Genomic DNA, 19,432 nt, shown 5'->3' with positions numbered 1-19,432 from the left:
AAAATTATTTACGTATCACATCTTTTTTACAGATTTTTCCAAATTCCCCCCTAAGTGAAGTGAATTTCTAAGTAGAGCATTCATATTGTCCTTATATCCACAATTTAGGCTGTTAGTGCTAGAGTGGACAAATCTGTTTCATGAAGTTAAGATTGATCAATGACTATATTTCTGTTAGTGTTGTGACTTCAAATTACTTCACTTTTTTGTGTGTGTGTCTTTTTGGAACTGGGGATCGAACCCAGAGCACTGCACCTGCAAAGCAGGTGCTTTGCCACTGAGCTACATCCCAGCCAAATTACTTCACTTTTGAAACTCAACTCAATTTTTTTTTCTTTTTTCTTTTCTTTTCTTTTCTTTTCTTTTCTTTTCTTTTCTTTTTTCTTTCTTTTTTTTTTTTGCGGGTCTGAGGATGAAACCCAGGGGCATTTGACCTCCAAGCTACACCTCCTGCCCTATTTTTTATTCTTTATTTTGAAACAGGGTCTCACTGAGTTGCAAAGAGCCTCACTAAGTAGCTGAGGCTGTCCGTGAACCGCGATCCTCCAGTTTCAGCCTCCCAAATCCTGGGATTACAAGCGTGCACCACCCACGCCCGGTGAAACTCAATTTTCTTACCTGTGAATGAATATATAATTATCTGCCCCACAGGATCTAATTATTAAATTCAGTAATGTGTATAAATATCTGAAATGTTTAGCACAATTAATATTGGATGCCTTTTTCTTTTGTCCCTTCTTTTTAAGACTTCTTTCAGTTTTAAATTAATGACTATTATAATAGCAACTACAAAATAGGAAATGAAGTTTCTATACTGTAAGCTCTGTATGGCTTTTCAAAGTTGTGGCAGTAATACTTAACATAAGGTCTACCTAACAAATGTTTAAAGTAGGTTATTGTTGACTTTAGATCATGTTCATCTTGCTTGACTGAAACTATATACCTGATAAATAGCACCCTATTTCCTCCCCCAGCCACTGGAAGCAAGCGTTCCACTCTTTGGTTCTATTAATTTGATGATTTTTAGATACCTTTTACAATTGGAATCATGCAGTATTTGTCTTTCTGAGACTGGCTTACTTCACTTAGCAAAATGTGCTTAAGCTTCTTTGATTTTGTCACATATTGCAGAATTTCCATCCTGAGGAGGCTGGATTAATTTTATGTATATGCTGTGTTTCCTTATCCATTCATTTGTCTACAGACACAATGCTAACATAAGCACAGGTGAACTGATGTATATCTGAGACCCTGATTTCAATTACTTTGGGTGCTCAGAAGTGAGACTGCTGGATCATAATGGTAGGAGATTATATATATATATATAATTTTTTTTTCGGGTCTGAGGATGGAACCCAGAGGCATTTGACCTCTGAGCTATACCCTCTGCCCAATATTTTATTCTTTATTTGGAAACAGGGTGTCACTGAGTTGCGGAGGGCCTCACTAAGTAGCTGAGGCTGTCCACAAACCACGATCCTCCAGTTTTAGCCTCCCAAATGCTGGGATTACAAGTGTGCTCCACCATGCCCAGCTGATTATATTTTGAACTCTGAGAAACCTCCACACTGATTTCCATAGTGGCTATGCTAATTTACATTCTCACCCATAGTGTATAATGGCTCCTTTCCTTGCCAGCATTTGTTATTTTTTTTCTTAATAGATTTTCTTTCTGGGGTGAGATGAAGTCTTAATGTAGTTTTGATTTGCATTTCTCTGATGACTAAAGACGTTAGGATTTTTCATATAATTACTGGCCATTTGTATTGCTGGAATAAAATTACAAATTTTTACCACGCTCATGGTTTTGTTTATAATGGCTGATAGTCATACTCAATACAAACCAAACTCAGATTTTGTTCATAGTGGCTACCATTTTCACAATAGGCCAAATTCCCTAGCGATTGTATTTGTCTTCATTTACAACTAATAAGTAAAAAAAGAAAACCTTGCCGGGCGTGGTGGTGCACGCTTGTAATCCCCGTGCTTGGGAGGCAGAGACAGGAGGATCGCGCTGGTTTGGAGCCAGCCTCGCTGGCTTAAGAGACCCTGTTTCCACATAAAGTTAAAAGATAGGTCTGGGAGTGTAGCCCAGAGGTAGAACGGCTTCCAGGAACCCCAGTACCACCAAAAAAAAAAAAAAAAAAAAAAAACCTTAAATCTAAACAAACAAAACCCTTATTTCTTGACAGTTGTTTGTTGGTTAAACTATTCCATTCTCTAGACACATTAAGTGAATGAGTGACATGTGCTTACTGATGTAAGAGTTGCTCGCATTCTCGTTTTTATTGCTCCTTTTCTTGCTGAATTTTTTGGCATCTTTGGATGCTTTCCAATTCATTAGGAATTGCCTTTCTATATCTTTAATTTCTTTTCCATCAATAAATTCTGGAGAAAAAGACACATTAAAATATAACATATACATATTAATATATATTAATAATAACATACTTCTAATTTAGGGCACATGCACTTAAGTTATACCATAGGCCGAAATAAATTTCTTATTAAAATAGCTTATTGGTATATTCTTACATGAAATTACCATTATTTTCTTTTTTGGTGGTACTGGGGATGGAACCCTTCTACCTCCAGGCTACACTCCCAGACCTATTTTATATTTTATTTGGAAACGGTCTCTTAAACCAGAGAGGCTGGCTTTGAACCTGCACAATCCTCCTGTCTCCGCCTCCCAAGCTTGGGGATTACAAGCGTGCACCATCATGCCCGGCTTGAAATTACCATTATTAATCTCAGTGACGTGTATACAGAGGGAAGAAAGAGGAGCAGGGTTGGATATGGAGGGAACTACAACAGGGGAAGTGTCCATGTATAATGTACCAATAAAATTTTAAAAATAAAATACCGTTTTTGGTGTGTAATACCGGGGTTCCTGGAAACCCTTCTACCTCTGGGTTATACTCCCAGACCTATTTTTATACTTTTTAATTTGGAAACAGGGTCTCTTAAGCCAGTAGGGCTTCGAACCTGCGGGATCCTCCTGTCTCTGCCTCCCAAGCACAGGGATTACAAGTGTGTGCCACCCCGCCCTGCATTAAAATACCTTTTTATATAACATATTTTGTTGAAATTTTTTAGATTGTTCTGATTAAAAAAAGAATATGTGCTTATTCCAAACAACTGAAACATGATGGGGAAAAAATGAAAAGAATTATTCACAATCTTCCTTCTCATGGCCAAAGATAATAACTGTAAACAATTTAGCATATAGTCCCCCTTATAAGGTCTTTTGTAAACTATATTGTTATTATTTATTTATTTATTTTTACTTATTTAATTTTTTTGGTGGTACTGGGGTTCCTGGAAACCCTTCTACCTCAGGGCTACACTCCCAGACCTATTTTTATACTTTTTAAATTTGGAAACAGGGTCTCTTGGCTGGCTTCGAACCTCAGGCATCCTCCTGCCTCCACCTCCCAAGCGTGGCTATATTGTTATTTTAAAACCAAAAATGAGCTGGGCGTGGTGGTACATGCTTGTAATCCCAGGCTGAGACAGGAGGATGGCAGGTTCCCAGCTGGCCTTAGCTACTTAGTGAGACCCTGTTAAAAATAAAAAAATGAAAAATAGCGTTGGGGATGTGGCTTGGAGGTAGAATGTCCCTGGGTGCAATTCCTAGCACTCCTAAAAAAAGTTTTTAAGAATAGAGTTTCTTAAATTATACAAATAATTTCTGTATGCTCTAAGATATTTAGAACTAAAAAAAACAAAAAAGAAAATTGCCTTATTCTACAGCAAGTGCAAAACCAGATAACACTTTAGAATATTTCTTAGTAGTTTTTAATTTTCCTTCTATTTATGTGTGTATTATATAAAATGGAATCCTTTAGTTATACAGTTTTACATGCTGCATTTTAAATATTGTATTGTGAGCTTTTTATCCTCCCACCCTCCTTTCCTCTTTCTTTCTTTGTGGTACTGGCGATTAAACTCAGAGGCATTCTACCTCCAAGTTATACCTCAGTCCTTTTTATTTCTTTTGTTTTGAAACAGTCTCACTAGGTTGCTGAGAGTCTTTCTTAGTTGCTGAGGCTGCCCACAAACCTGTGATCCTCCTGTCTCAGCCAACCAAGTGCTGGGATTATAGGTGTGTGCCCCCACACTCAGTTTACTATGTCTTTTGTTAAACTTAAATTTTAATGACGGATAGTATTCTTTTGCATTTGGATATACTATAAAATATTGAATAATTCCTTTCTTACAGGATTTTATATTACCTATATTACATTTTTTGGGAAAATGCTGGTGATTCAACTCCTGAGTGCTTTACCACTGAGCTATATCCCTAACCCTTTTTATTTTTATATTTTGAGACAGGGTCTCACTAAATTGCTCATGCAATCATCCTACCTCAGCCTCCAAAATAGCTGGGATTACAGGTGTGTGCCTCTCTGCCTGGCTCTTTATTATGTATGTGTATGGGGGGGGGGATACTGGGGATTGAACCCAGGTACACTCCCGTCCCTATCCCTATTTTTATTTTTTATTTTGAAACAAAGTTTTGTTAGGTTGATGTGAGTTTCACTACTTGATCAGGCTGCCACTGAACCCGTGATCCTCCTGTCCAAGCTTCTCAAATACTGGTATTACAGGACTATCTCACCACGTTAAGCCACTATATTATACTTTTTTTTATATAGTACTGGGGATGGAACCCAGAGGCCTTATACCTCTGTATACAATCCCAGACCTACTGTGGAAACAGTAAATAAATGCCTGAAACTTTAGGTAGTACTGAACCCCACATGTATCATGTCTGTTCTATATATACATACCCGTGATAAAATTAAATTTATAAACTAGGCATAACAAAAGAAACAATAATCAATAATAAAACAAAGCAAGATACTGTAACAAAAGTGACTGTTGCCTAGCTTGGTGTTGCACGCTTGTAATCCCAGCATTTGGGAGGTTGAGACAGGAGAATCACAGGTTCATGGCCAGTCTCAGATACTTAGTGAAGTACTTGCAACTTATTGATACCCTGTTTCAAAATAAAAAATAGAGCTGTGTGTAGCTTGGAGGTAGAATGCCCCTGGGTTCAATCCCCAGTACCACAAAAAAATAAATAATTTTGTAATTTGTTAATATACCTTGGGATAGGAGATATATGACCAATACATATTTTTATACTATCTATTGTGAAAATATGGAATTGTCATCTCAATATAAATTTTCAACCAATACAGAGCTGGGAACAACTAGGAGACTATGCCTGTTAACCTGATTCAATCTCATTTTTAACAAATTATCTTATTTGAGGTTATTAAATTGTAGAAATGGTTTAGAAGGGGAAACCAGGTTAACAGGAACAGTATCTTATGAGATTTATTTCATTTCAATGAGCTTCTCTTAACATGAAATTTGCTTCTATTCATGCCAAGTAAACCAAATATGTGGCTTTTTCTATTTGATGAGGACCAGGTAACTTTACAACATAAAAACAGCTCTCTGGGAGACATCAAACTCTCTGTTGCTGTGTCACCAGGTCACCCTGACCAAGTGCTTCTATCCATTTCCTCCATTGTGTTGCATATTTGGGAATGTTATTTATAAGAATTTCATAAAGGGGTACCCTAACGTCCTCCCCTTCCAAATGAAAGAGACTGCTCTACGGCAAATGTCAAGCAGTGAAAATGATCAATTTTATCTACAGAACCAAGAACTAAGAAGTCTCTTGGGATCATCAGAGGATTTGTGCCAATGTAAGTTTAGCAAAAGGTCAGCAAGTTCTACATATGACTGACCACTTTTGTTGGTATCAGCCATATCTTATCCTTAAAGAGTATCTGGTGCTTTAATTATTTCCAAAATCGGATATTTTTTATGCTTTATATCTCAACTTGATTTTTTTTTTTTTGAGGTACTGGGGATTGAACTCAGGGATATTCTTCCTCCGAGCTACAACCCCAGCCCTATATTTTTTATTCTTTATTTTGAAACAGGGGCTCACTAAGTTATGGAAGGCCTCCCTAAGTAGCTGAGGCTGGCCGCAAACCTACAATCCTGTCTCAGCCTCCCAACTAGTAGGATTACAAGAGTGCGCCATCATGCCAGCTTCAACTTGAATTTTTGCTCTTACTAAAATTACCAAATTTTATCTGACCATTTTCATAGACCAAGACATCATATTTATATTTCTAAAAGCCTGTTGGCAAATTAACTTAAAACTTAAGCCATGTATCTTTCTCTAAGAAAATTACATTAATATAAAGCATGTACCTAGTGATTTGGACACCACTATCAGTCTGTCCCTGTATTTTGGTTTGAGACAAACAGGATTTCCATTCAGATCTATTTTCCATAGCTTCATCAGCTTGTTCAGTAAAAACTCCAAATCCTGTAATTAAAGAAGAAAATGAAAACCATAACTATTTCACAGGTAGTAGTACTTCTAGCAATTGTTTTTCTTTTATGCGGGTCTGGGGATGGAACCCAGGGGCATTTGAACTCTGAGCTATACCCCCTGCCCTATTTTTTATTCTTTATTTTGAAACCAGGTCTCACTGAGTTGCAGAGGGCCTCACTAAGTAGTTGAGGCTGTCTGCGAACTGGGATCCTCCAGTCTCGAGCCTGCCAAATGCTGGGATTACAAGTGTGCGCCACCATGCCCGGCCTAGCACTTGTTTTTCAAAGCAGCATCGTGCCAGAACTGCTCTGGGTCTTATCTCTCATAAATGGTCCCAAACTGCATCTCAGATAACATTTTTGCTTCAAAAGATGTCCTGTTTTTAGTGGAATTTATAGAAATTCACAGATTAAGCCAACTGGGAAGTTAGTAATCCGTTGGCATTGCACACAATATATATTATTGCCATTTGTCTTATGATGAATGTATAAAACCATCAAATGATAACACAGATCACTTGGATGCCTATCACTTTTTTTTCCTTTTTGGTGGTACTGGGGGTGGAACCCAGAGGCTTTCTACCTCCAGGCTATACTGGCTATACTCCCAGACCTATTTATACTTTATTTGGAGACAGGGTCTCACTAAGTTGCTGAGAGCCTCACTAAGTATCTGAGGCTGGCTTCGAACCTGTGTGATCCTCCTGTCTCAGCCTCCCAAGCATGGGGATTACAAGCATGTGCCACCACGCCTGGCATTATCACTTTTTTTTTAATTCTTTATTTTGAAACAGGGTCTCACGGAGTTGCAAAGGGCTTCACTAAGTAGCTGAGGCTGGCCACGAATCAAAATCCTCCTGTCTCAGCCTCCCAAATGCTGGAATTACAAGCGTGCACCACTATGCCTGGCTTCCTATTACTTCTAGTCTTTTTTCCTGAGCATAGTGACTTCTATTTTTTTTTTTTTTTTTTTTTTTTTGTGTGTGTGTGTGTGTGTGTGTGTGGTATTGGGGTTCCTGGGAGCCCTTCTACCTTAGAGCTACACTCCCAGACCTATTTTATATTTTTATTTGGAAACAGGGTCTCTTAAGCCAGCGCGGCTGGCTTCGAACCTGCGCGATCCTCCTGTCTCCGCCTCCCAAGCTGGGGATTACAAGCGTGCGCCACCACGCCTGGCTGTGACTTCTTTTTTAATTGTTATTATTCTGTGGGTACAGTTTTCTTTTATATTGTCATAAATATGTACATGGTTTTTGTAGCTTATAAAAACCAGTTAGTTGATATTTCAAGGAATAATTAAGTTATTTCATGGTCTACAACTGAACTGAATGTGAAGAAGACAGATTAATGGCACATAATGACCAGCTCCTCTGGTGGCCTCTTAGCTCCTCTTTCTCCCTATTTGGGTTTCTTTCCCCATCCATTGTAACTCCTTTTCCCTCCAGTTGTTTTTTAGATTCACTTTTTTTTCTCCCCTTACGTGTGTGTGTGTGTGTGTGTGTGTGTGTGTGTGTGTGTGTGTGTGTTACCAGGGATTATACCCAAGGGCATTACTGAGCTATACTCACAGCCTTATTTTATTTTTTATTTTGAAAGAGGATCTCACTCAGTTATCACACACTGGCTTTGAATCTTTGATCCTTCTATATAAGCCTCCCCAGTACTGAGATTATAGGCATGTGCCATCATGGAAGCCAGGTGTGACCAGCCTCAGCAATTTAGTGAGGCCCACCATAACTTAGTGAGACCCTGTTTCAAAATAAAAAATAAAATAGGGCTGGGAGTGTAGTTCAGAGGTAGAATGCTCTCCTGGGTTCAACCCTCAGCACCCCCCCAAAAAAAAGTAGTTAATTTTCAATACACACCCTAAATTTAGTCCACTTGACTCTGAGGGGACCAAATAAATAAATCAATGTTAAAAAATAGGATTTTTTTTTAAAAAAGTCAATCCTAACCAGGCGTTGTGGGGTACGCTTGTAACCCCAGCATTTGGGAGGCTGAGACAGGAGGATCGCGGTTCATGGATAGCCTCAGCCACTTAGTGAGGACCTCGGCAGCTTAGTGAGATCATGTTTCAAAATTAAAGAACAAAAACTAGGGCAGGGGGTGTATCTTAGAGGTCGAATGCCCCTGTATTCCATCCCCAGACCCCCCACACACACACAAAAAAAAAGTCAATCCTAAATTTCCTGGTTGCCATGTCTTCATGTAAAAAATGACGATAATTAGGATTAAATGCCATAGTGTGTCAAGCACTGGGGCAAAGCAGGTAAATCCTAAATGTTAGTTCTCTGCCTCTGCCTGCCCTCCTGCAACTTAGCTAATTCCTTTTCTCTTAAGTTTTGTTCAACAGAGCAAAAGTTGTAAGTAAGAAAAAAGAAACTTCTGACCTACTGACAAATAGTTGAGTTATAATAAAGCTCTCTCCTGAATTTTAACTGTAGCCTCAGCCTTGGGCCTTAGAGTGAGCTCTATCCACAGCACGCACGTGTTCAGCGGCATCTAATAGAGCCATCCATCATTATCTTATTTTATGTGATAGTTACTTTTTTTTTTTTTTACTTTAAAGACCTCTAAGGAAGGGATTGTGCATTGCATTTTTATAGTGTTGAATACAATGACCATCATTCAAGTTAAATAATAATAATATGAGAGTTTTAAATTGATAGATAAAAAAGAGTGCTTAGAGTTTTGTTAATTATTCCTCACTTGATAAATGACCCTCAACATACTCCCTCCAGTGTATGTTTATTTAAGACTAAACTAATCCTGTGCTGAAATACGATTACCCTTTGGATACGCTCTGGTTGTTCATTGCCTTCCTGTCTTTAATAAAATGCTTTCACTTTCCTGCCCTTCGATACGTTACTAAAGGAAGCAGACACTTTTCTGGACAGTCTCTGTTTGATAAATGATCATGTCATGCTATCACTTGGAGGAGTGCTGCAAAACACTGAGGAGCCAATTCCGTTTCCTCTGCAGGGCTGGTGCTTAGGCTCCTGTATGGGTGTCTGCAGCCCGGCATGTTCTCCCCACGATTAATGATGGCCGCTGATGAACCTGTATCTGACCAGCATGCTCCAATCTTTATTGGAAATGTCTGGCCCAACTGTCCTTACTAAGTCTAAAGACAGCCATTTGTCATCCCTATGACTGGCTGTCATCATCTGCCTGGGAAAATCTATAATTTTTGGCTTGTTCCTGACTAAACCGTGGAATGAATGAATTTATCTTTTGGCCATTCTGCTTGTCAGGATCAATACTGAGCAGAGGTTGAATAAATTAGAAACTAAGAAAACATGACAGGCCAGAGTAGTTTGTTCATTTGTGTCTTATAAATCAAATATTTAGTTTATAGAAGGGGCAAGAATATCAAGTTTACTTCTCTCACTCATTTAGAAGATTCTGTACCTCATGATAAATGGTCATCAGAAAACCAATGAAGTAACTCACTAATGAATATGACTGAGATGAAATTTTCATATCATTTTATTGATTTAGCGAACTTCAGACATAAAAACTATAGGTAAAGATTAAACTTGTTATGTTCTTTCAAGTTTTTCTATAATTTTGCAAGCTGATATTTATTTGGCTTGAGAATTTCAGCAACCAATATGATGTTGGCCCTAGTGAAGCTCATGACTTAACATATTCATCAAACTATTTGTAGAAATACAAAAGTTATTATAAATAATCATTAAAGTATTTAATATTTTATACACTGGTGCATGCCTGTTTAAAGAAGTTACAGGTAAGGTGACCGGAGAATCGTGGTTCGCAGACAGCCTCAGCTACTTAGTGAGGCCCTCTGGAACTCAGTGAGACCTGGTTTCAAAATAAAGAATAAAAAATAGGGCATGTCGAATGCCCCTGGTTTCCATCCCCAGACCCACACACAAAAAAGTTATAGGTAAAAAAATGCAAAGAAATATTAGCCAAAAGCTGTGTGTGGTGACACAAGTTTGTAATTCCACTACTTGGGAGGCTGAGACAGAAGGATTGCATATTTGCAGCCAACCTCAGCAGTTTAGGGAGGCTCTTAGCAACATAGTGAGACCTTGTTTCAAAAATGAATAATAAAATAGGGCTGGAAGAAAGAGTAAAATAAATGGTAACCAAAACCAAGTGTGTTTAAACTAGCGCCCTGTGAGTTAAAGAAAGGGGTCTCTATATTATTATTTGGTCTAAAACTTTTTTTTCCTCCTCAGTGGTTGACCTTGCCATCAATTTTATAAAAATAAATGGGTCATCTGTCCATAAAGTTTTTTTTCAATTATCTGCCTCTTCTCTCATACTTTCTCTTCCATTCCTTTTCCCCATTTTTCTCAAAGGAAGAGTACTACTTCTTTTCCCAGGTTGATCAATTTTCTTGGTCTTAGCCTCTTTCTCTTGGGCTACTCTGTCTCTTGCATTTCCATTTCCAATCTTCTTCTCTGGCTTTATCCAATCTCTTACTGACCATACCCTTGTCTTGACTGACCTTGTCTTGACTAGTTCAGGGTTCGAGGCCAGCCTCAACAATTTAGCAAGACCCTATTTCAAAATAAAAAGGGTTGGGGATGTAGCCCGGAGTTAGAATGGCCCCTGGGTTTAATCCTCAGCACCAAAAGAAAAGAAAAGAAAAGAAAAGAAAAAAAACAGCTTATCTCTGCTTAAAACCCTGTTAGTGGCTCCCTAGTGTTCTTAGGTATAGACAGAACTTTGCATCCTGACCTGTGCTGCCCCTCTACCCACCAGCCTGTTGTACTGTGCGCCACCTTCCCTCTCTCAGTGCCTGCCTGTGCCAGCGCCTTCTCTCAGCCCTTTGCTCAGGGAACCTTTCAGTGAACTCCTTAACTAGGACAAATTCCACGTACAGGCTTTCAGGACCACCTACTTCTCTTGTGGTGCTTGTGTAATTTAACATTTGTTTTTAGGCAATTGTATGGTTAATATTTTTCTCCTTAATGCTGAGAGCTCCTAGAGGCCAGGGATTGGATCTGTTTTCTGCTCACTAATATCTCCCTTATTGTCTAGCAAGGGCTGCCATCAAGTAGGATTTTATTTCTATTTTTTTATTTGTTTTGCTGAAGTACTGGGGATTGAACCCAGAGTTGTTCTACCTCTGAGCTACCTCCCCATTTTCCTTTTTATTTTTAAACAAGGTCTCAAGATACTGTGCCTGCTGGCCTCAAACCTGCAATCCTCTTGTGTGAGCCTCCAAAGTGCTGGCATTACAGGCATGTTGCCACTATACCAACCTAAAGTAGGTATTTTCAATGAGGATAAGAAGAGATTAATGAATGAATCAAAGAGGGGGCAGAGGAGCCAGGCATGGTGGCACATGCTTGTAATCTTAGTATTTGGGAGGCTGAGACAGGAGGACTTCAGTTCGAGGACAGCCTCAGCTACTACTTAGTAAGGCCCTTTGCAACTCAGTGAGACCCTGTTTCAAAATAAAGAATAAAAAATAGCCAGGCGTGGTGGCGCACACTTGTAATCCCCTTGCTTGGGAGGCGGAGACAGGAGGATTGCGAAGCCAGCCACGCTGGCTGAAGAGACCCTGTTTCAAAAAAAAAAAAAAAAATAGGGCTGGGGGTGTAGCTCGAAGGTAGAGTGACCCTGGGTTCCATCCCCAGTACTGAAAAAAAAAAAAAAAAAAAAAAAAAGGAGGGGCAGAGGGTCTGATGTTCAGAGCAGAACAGGAGTTATCAAGGAGAAATAAGATAAAACCGTTTGAAGAAGTTTTTTAGAGGGGTCACAGACATGGAAAGAGAAGGAAAGACACGATTTATTGTTCTATTTATTTCTATTTCCTTCTTCACACTGCAATCGCTGTCTATGTGCTCCTGCCTTAAAGTCCCTCCCCAGCGTTGGAGAGATGAAGACAGGGTTAGAGGATTGTGGATAATGAGTTCCTGATAGCTGTCAGTCTAGAGAGTGAGGGGAGAAAGAATGAAATCCAAAGCAGTAGCAGGAACAGTACTCATTTAGTACTTGCTTCCTTTCTAATGCAGCCACTTCCCGAGGCTCTCGGACCCCCAGCTAGTTAGGGTCTGGCCATTGTTTGAGAATGTATACAGAGCTCAATGATTTCATATGCCTAACAATACTTTTTCTTGCTAAACGTATTCCTTTAAATGTTTCTGAAATATTTTTCTTTCTCACTGCTCAAACCAGAATCTTGATTGGGATTTTAAAAGTTATTTAATAATTCTAATCATTATTTTTCATTTTTCTTAAAGCCAGCACTTAAAAATGGGTTCTCCACATCAAAAGACATGGTAAATACAAATCACTAACATATTATAGTTGACAGCACTTCATAAAAATCTATAACCAAGATTGACTAATAGAACTTTTATTGTAATACTGTGTAATATATTACAATATTTATAATATCTAATAAATGAGAGTGACAAGGTACATTTTAACATATGTTTGAATAAATTACACTTTCCTATATAAGAACTATACTCAATTATTTTATGTATTTTCTTATTTTCTCCTCCTCCTCCTCCTCCTCCTCCTCCTCCTCCTCCTCCTCCTCCTCCTCCTCCTCTTCTTCTTCTTCTTCTTCTTCTTCTTCTTCTTCTTCTTCTTCTTTTTTTCTTTTTGTGTGTGTGGTGCTGAAGGTGAACCCAGCTCTTTGTACATGCAAAAGGCAAGCACTCTTCCACTGAACTTTACCCCCAGCCCTATTTCATATAATGTCTATAGGTGCATTTGAGGAACCTACTGACGTCCATATAAAAGCAGCTCCTGTAAGTGCTTAAACCCTTAGGTAATTATAGTGGTTTTGTCAGAATTTTCTAATGATGTCCAGTGCTTTTCCCCAATGGCACAAAGCTGTCTGTTGCTGATACCTCTTAGGATGGATGTCAGTGACCTTATGAGAAATTTCTCTGTTGCGGCATGGGGTTTGATGCCAGTAGCTTCTGGACAACTTAAATAAGTAAAAACAATGGAGAAATTAAAGCCAAAATTTAGAGATAGTGGCCTCAGAATACATAAAAAGAAATGTTAATATCTCAGACTAGGCTTTAACACATCCTTTGACTATGACTTCGGAAGATGACTTGAAATGAGCCACAAAAATACATTTCAGAGATGATCTGGAAAGTGTCTGTATTCAGACTCCCATTAAGGTGTTCCTAGGCATTTTTAATTGCTTGTGTTTTCATGCTGGAAGTAAAATATACTTGGAATTTCATCCTTACTCTCTGGATGTCTTATCTCTTTAAGAGGGAAAACAAATCTTGGCATATCCCAATCACTTGACTTACTGAATGGTTTGTATTCTTTCCCCAAATAGCTGACTTTTTTTGTTTCCTTATTTATTCATTCTATAACTATGTAGTAATGCTTACTGTATGCCAGGCTTTGGGCTGGTCTCTGGCTAATCCTGAATTCAAAAATAAAAAAGCTTGATCTCAGAAGACTCTCAGTTTAATGGGGACTAAAAATAAAAAAGCTTGATCTCAGAAGACTCTCAGTTTAATAATAGTCATATTAACCAGGTTTCCTTTCCAACCATTCTCTGTGTGTGTTTACTGGTGATTGAACCCAGGGGCATTCTACCTCTGAGCTATACCCCCAGCCCTATTTTTATTCTTTATTTTGAAACAGGGTCTCACTAAGTTGCAGAGGGCCTAAGTAGCTGAAGCTGGCTGCAAACCTGTGATCCTCCTGTTTCAGCCTCCCAAGTACTGGGATTACAAGTGTGTACCACCATGCCCGGCCAAACGTGTGTGTGTGTGTGTGTGTGTGTGTGTGTGTGTGTGTGTGTTACTGGAAATTGAACTCAGAGGCATTGCATTATTGAGATATACCCAGGCCCTATTTTATTATTTATTTGGAAACAGAGTCTTAAGTTTCTGAGAGCCTCATTAATTTTCTGAGGCTGGATTTGAACCTGTGATCCTCCTGTCTCAGTCTCTCAAGTACTAGGATTACAGGTGTATGTAACCCCACCCAGCCAATTTATCAATTTTTGTTGTTCATGCTTTTTAAGAACCTTTCTTTAATCTATTTTTAGAAGTTTTATATTTTAGCAGTTAAATTTATTTTATTTCATTTTATTTATTTATTTATTGTGGTATTGGGGATGAAACCAAGGGGGATTCTACCTCCAAGCAACATCCCCAGCCCTATTATTTTATTTTTTATTTTGAAGCAGGGTCTCACTGAGTTGCAAAGGGCCTCACTAAGTAGTAGCTGAAGCTGTTTCTGAACCACAGTCCTCCTGTCTCAGCCTCCCAAATGCTGGGCAAGTGTGTGCCACCATGCCCGGCTAGCAGTTAAATTTAGATATGATCCATTTTTAATAGTTTTTTTTTTTTTTGGTATGGTGTGAATTGTGAAGTTTTAGTTTTTCTATTTTGTTATCCAAATACCTCACCAACATTTTTTGAACATATTAGCCTCTACCTATTGAATTATCTTGAAACATTTGTCAAAAATTTGATTCTAGTCGGGTGGGGTGGCACACACTTGTAATCCTAGCATTTGGGAGGTGGAGAATGTAGGATCGATACCCTCAGCTACTTAGTGAGGCCCTTCGCAACTCAATGAGACCCTGTTTCAAAAAAAAAAAAGACTAAAAAAAATAGGCTGGGGGTGTATCTTGGAGATAGAATGCTTCTGGGTTCCATCCCCAGTACCGCAAAAATAAATAAATAAATATATAAACAAACAAACAAACTCAAAATTAGGGCTGGGGGTATAGCTTAGAGGTAGAATGCCCCTGGGTTCCATGCCTGTTACCGCAAAAAAAAAAAAAAAATCATTTGATTCTGTTTATGGGTTTATTTATAAACTGTTCAGTTTCCTTGGTCTCTGTTATCCTCCTATGCCAATACCACATTGTCTTGATTATTATAACTTTAAAGTTGTGAGATCAGGTAGGGTAAGTTCTCAGACTTTATTCTTTTTAGTAATATTTTAGTATTCTAGGATCCTTGCTTTTTCTTTTTTCTTTTTTTTTCTTTTTCTTTTTCTTTTTGTGGTACTAGGGATGGAACCCTTCTACCTATGGGCTACACTCCCAGACCTATTTAGATTTTATTTGGAAACAGGGTCCCTTAAGCTAGCAAGGCTGGCTTTGAACCTGCACGATCCTCCTGTCTCTGCCTCCCAAGCACAGGGATTACAAGTGTGCACTACTACGCCTGGCTAGGCTCCTTGCTTTTAAATTTTAGAATCGCCTGTTAATTTATGAAAGAAAAATAAAGATTTTGCGAAGTGTGGTGGGCACGCTTTGTAATCTCAGTACTCGGCAGGCTGAGACAGGAGGATCACAAGTTCGAGGCCAATCTCAGCAATTGAGGCCATCTGCAACTTAGTGAGACCCTGTTTCTGGCCACAAACCTGCGATCCTCCTGTCTCAGCCTCCCAAGTATTGGGATTACAGGCATGTGCCACCACACCTGGCTCAATTAACCCTGGCATAAATCCTGTAGCATTGCTAAATTTGTGTCATAAAATCTTATGATCTTATACATACCAAATCATGTAGACTATAAGTAAATGTAATTTTACTTCTTTCATTTCAGGTTGAATGCCATTTTCTTGCCTACTGCACTGGCTGAAACTTCTAGTGTATGGTTGAATAAGTATGGTACAGCAAATATCTTTATAACTAAAGACTAAGATTTCATGATAAAATCTTTTATCATTAAGTATGATATTATAGGATTTACATAAATGCCTATGATAAGGTTAAGTTCTTTTCTATTTATAATGTGTTGAGAATTTTCTTCAATCATAAATGGGTGCTGAAAACTTTATAATGCATTTTGTGTATCTATTAAGGTGATCATATAATATTTATTCTTTTTTTTTTTTTTAGTACTAGGGATAAAACCCAGGGGGATTAGACCTCTGAGCCACACCCCAGACCTATTTTTTTATTCTTTATTTTGAAACAGCATCTCACTGAGTTAGTTGCAAAGAGCCTCACTAAGTAGCTGAGGCTGTCCATGAATTGTAATCCTCCTGTCTCAGCCTCCCAAATGCGGGGATTACAAGCATGTGCCACTACACATGGCTTTCTCCTTTATTTTCTTTCACAAATTATACAATTTGATTTTTTTTTTTTTTTTTTTTTTTTGCGGGTCTGGGGATGGAACCCAGGGGCATTTGACCTCCGAGCTACACCCCCAGCCCTATTTTTTTATTCTTTATTTTGAAACCAGGTCTCACTGAGTTGCAGAGGGCCTCACAAACCACGATCCTCCAGGTCTCAACCTTCCGAATGCTGGGATTACAAGCGAGCGCCACCACGCCTGGCCTTAAAATTTGATTTCTGAATGTCAAACCAACCTTGCATTCCTGAGATAAATTATGACTAGGTCATTATGTATTACCTTTTTATATAGGGCTTTTTTTTTGGTACTGGGGATTAAGCCCATGGGGCATTCTACCTCTGAGCTACACCCTTAGCTCTTTTTATTTTGAGAGTTACTAAGGGTATTTTTTTTTTATTTTGATAGTTGCTAAGGTTGGCATTAAGTGCAACTATCTTGTCTCAGACTCCAAAGTATTGGGATTAGTATCATTTTTTGAATTGTGTGATAAAGTGCATCAATGAATCCATCTGATTTTCTTTTTCTTTTGGTGGTACTGGGGATTGAGCCCAGGGGCATTCCCTCCAAGCTAGCCCCCCACCCCCGACCAATTTTATTTCTTATTCAGAAACATGGTCTCACTGGGTTGCTGAAAGCCTCCCTAGGTTGCCAAGGATAGCTTTGAACCTGTGATCCTCCTGTATCAGCCTCCCAACCACTAGGATTACAAACGTGTACAACCATGTCTGGCAAGCCATCTGATCCGAAAAGGTAATTTGTGAAATATGAATTATTTAATGATCATAGAGCTAATCAGATTTTTTATTTCTTCTTGAGGCAGTTTGGTAATTTCTTTTTCTAAAGAATTAATCTTTTACGCTGGGCGTGGTGGCGCACGCTTGGGAGGCGGAGACAGGAGGATCGCGCAGGTTCGAAGCCAGCCGCGGGTGCTGGCTTAGGAGACCCTGTTTCCAAATAAAAATGTAAAAATAGGTCTGGGAGTGTAGCCCGGAGGTAGAAGGGCTTCTAGGAACCCCAGTATCACCAAAAAAAAAAAAAAAGAATTAATCTTTTCTAACTATCAACTTTAATAAAGTTCTTTACAATATTTCCTTATTATGCCTTTAACTGTATCTTTTTCCCAGTACTGGGAATGGAACCCAGGGGAATTATGCCTCTGGGCTACACCCCCAGCCCCATTTTTTATTCTTTATTTTTGAACAGGGTCTCACTGAGTTGCAAAGGGCCTAGGTAGCTAAGGCTGGCCACAAACTTGGATCCTCCTGTCTCAGCCTCCCAAATGGTCAAATGCTGGGATTACAAGCATGCGCCACTATGCCTGGCCTTTTTTTCTTTTTCTCTTTCTTCTTCATTCTTTTTTTTTTTTTGTGTGTGTGTGTGTGTGTGTGTGGTACTGGGGATGGAACCCAGGGGCATTCCACCTCCAAGCCACACCCTCAGCCCCATTTTTTATTCTTTATGTTTTTGAAACAGGATCTCACTGAGTTGCAAAGGGCCTCACTAAATAGTGTAGGCTGTCTGAAAACTGTGATCCTCTAGTCTCAGCCTCCCAAATGCTGGGATTATAAACATGTGCCACCATGCCCAGCCTTATTCTTTATTTTACGGTACCAGGGATGGAACCCAAGAGTATTGTGCTTCTGAGCTACACCCCAGTTCTATTTTTTTAGTCTTTCTGTTTTTTGAAACAGGGTCTCACTGAGTTGCAAAGGACCTCACTAAGTAATTAGCTGAGGCTGTCTGCAAACCGAGATCCTCCAGTCTCAGCCTCCGGAATGCTGGGATTACAAATGTGCACCACCACGCCAAGCTTTATTCTTTATTTTGAAACAAAGTTTCACTGAGTTGCAGAGGGCCTCACTAAATAGCTGAGGCTAGCCTGGAACCTGAGATCCTCCTGTCTCAGCCTCCCAAATACTGGGATTACAAGTGTATACCACCACCATACCTGGCTCTCTCTTTGTTTTCTTGATCAGCCTAGCTAGAAGTTTATTGATTTTATTAATATTTTCAAAGAATCAGACTTTGGCTTCTTTGAATTTTTGTTTTTTCTAATGGTAGTCTATATTCTATTTCACTAATTTCTGTTGTTAACTGTATTATTTTCTTCCTTCTATTTATTTTGCATTCATTTTTTATGCTTGTTGGAGGTAGAAGCTTAGATCATTTTTGTTTTCTTCTTTTTTACTATAAGCATTCAAAGCTATAGATTTCCCTTCTAAGCACTACTTTACTACATCCTACAAATTTTCAGATGTTTACTTTTTATTTGCATTTAATTCAAATATAGTCTAATTTCCCTTGTGATTTCTTCTTTGACCCAGAGGTTGTTTTAAATTATGTTATAAAATTTCTAAGTATTTAGCCAATGTTGATTGTTCTAAGTCTTAAAATGTTATTCTATATCTCTTGCTTATAAATTTTAGAATCAACTTGAGATTTTAAAGATAGCCTTTTTTTACTCTTAATTCCATGTGGTTAGACAACATACTCTGTATAATTACAGTCCTTGTTACTTTCTTTATAGCCCAACATGTGCTATTTTGATGCATATTCCAATTGCCATTGCAGGGAATGTTCTATGAGGGTAAATTAGATCAAGTTGGTTGGCTGTGCTGTAGTAGCTGAGGCTGTCCACAAACTGTGATACTCTTGTCTCAGCCTCCCAAATGCTAGGATTACAAGAGTGCACCACCACGCCTGCCTGACCAAAGATCTTTTAATAAGCATTTCAGTGCTGTGATTTTTTGGGGGGTGGTACTGGGGTTCCTGGAAACCCTTCTACCTCCAGGCTACACTCCCAGACCTCTTTTTATATTTTTTGGAAACAGGGTCTCTTAAGCCAGAGAGGCTGGCTTCAAATCTGCGCGATCCTCCTGTCTCCACCTCCCAAGTGGGGATTACAAGAGTGCGCCACCATGCCCAGCTATTCTTTATTTTGAAAGGGGGTCTTACTAAGTTGTGGAGGGCCTCACTAAGTAGCTGAGGCTGTCCAT

General features: G+C 38.9%; 1 protein-coding gene across 1 annotated transcript in view; it reads right to left on the bottom strand.

The window, feature by feature from the left end:
- The window catches only part of PPP1R42 (protein phosphatase 1 regulatory subunit 42), a gene marked incomplete at both ends in the record, with an annotated part of 42,575 nt that overhangs the window by 11,455 nt on the left and 11,688 nt on the right, over positions 1–19,432 (bottom strand). The window contains 2 exons of the mRNA XM_080694768.1: positions 2,257–2,388; positions 6,244–6,361. Of these exons, the coding sequence (XP_080550894.1) occupies positions 2,257–2,388; positions 6,244–6,361 (250 nt within the window). The remainder of the gene's footprint in view (positions 1–2,256; positions 2,389–6,243; positions 6,362–19,432) is intronic.

The sequence above is a fragment of the Muscardinus avellanarius genome, assembly GCF_963383645.1.
Source record: "Muscardinus avellanarius genome assembly, chromosome: 4".
Lineage (NCBI taxonomy): Eukaryota > Metazoa > Chordata > Mammalia > Rodentia > Gliridae > Muscardinus > Muscardinus avellanarius.
The sequence above is the reverse complement of the archived record's forward strand: the minus strand, read 5'-3'. Positions and strand labels throughout refer to the sequence as shown.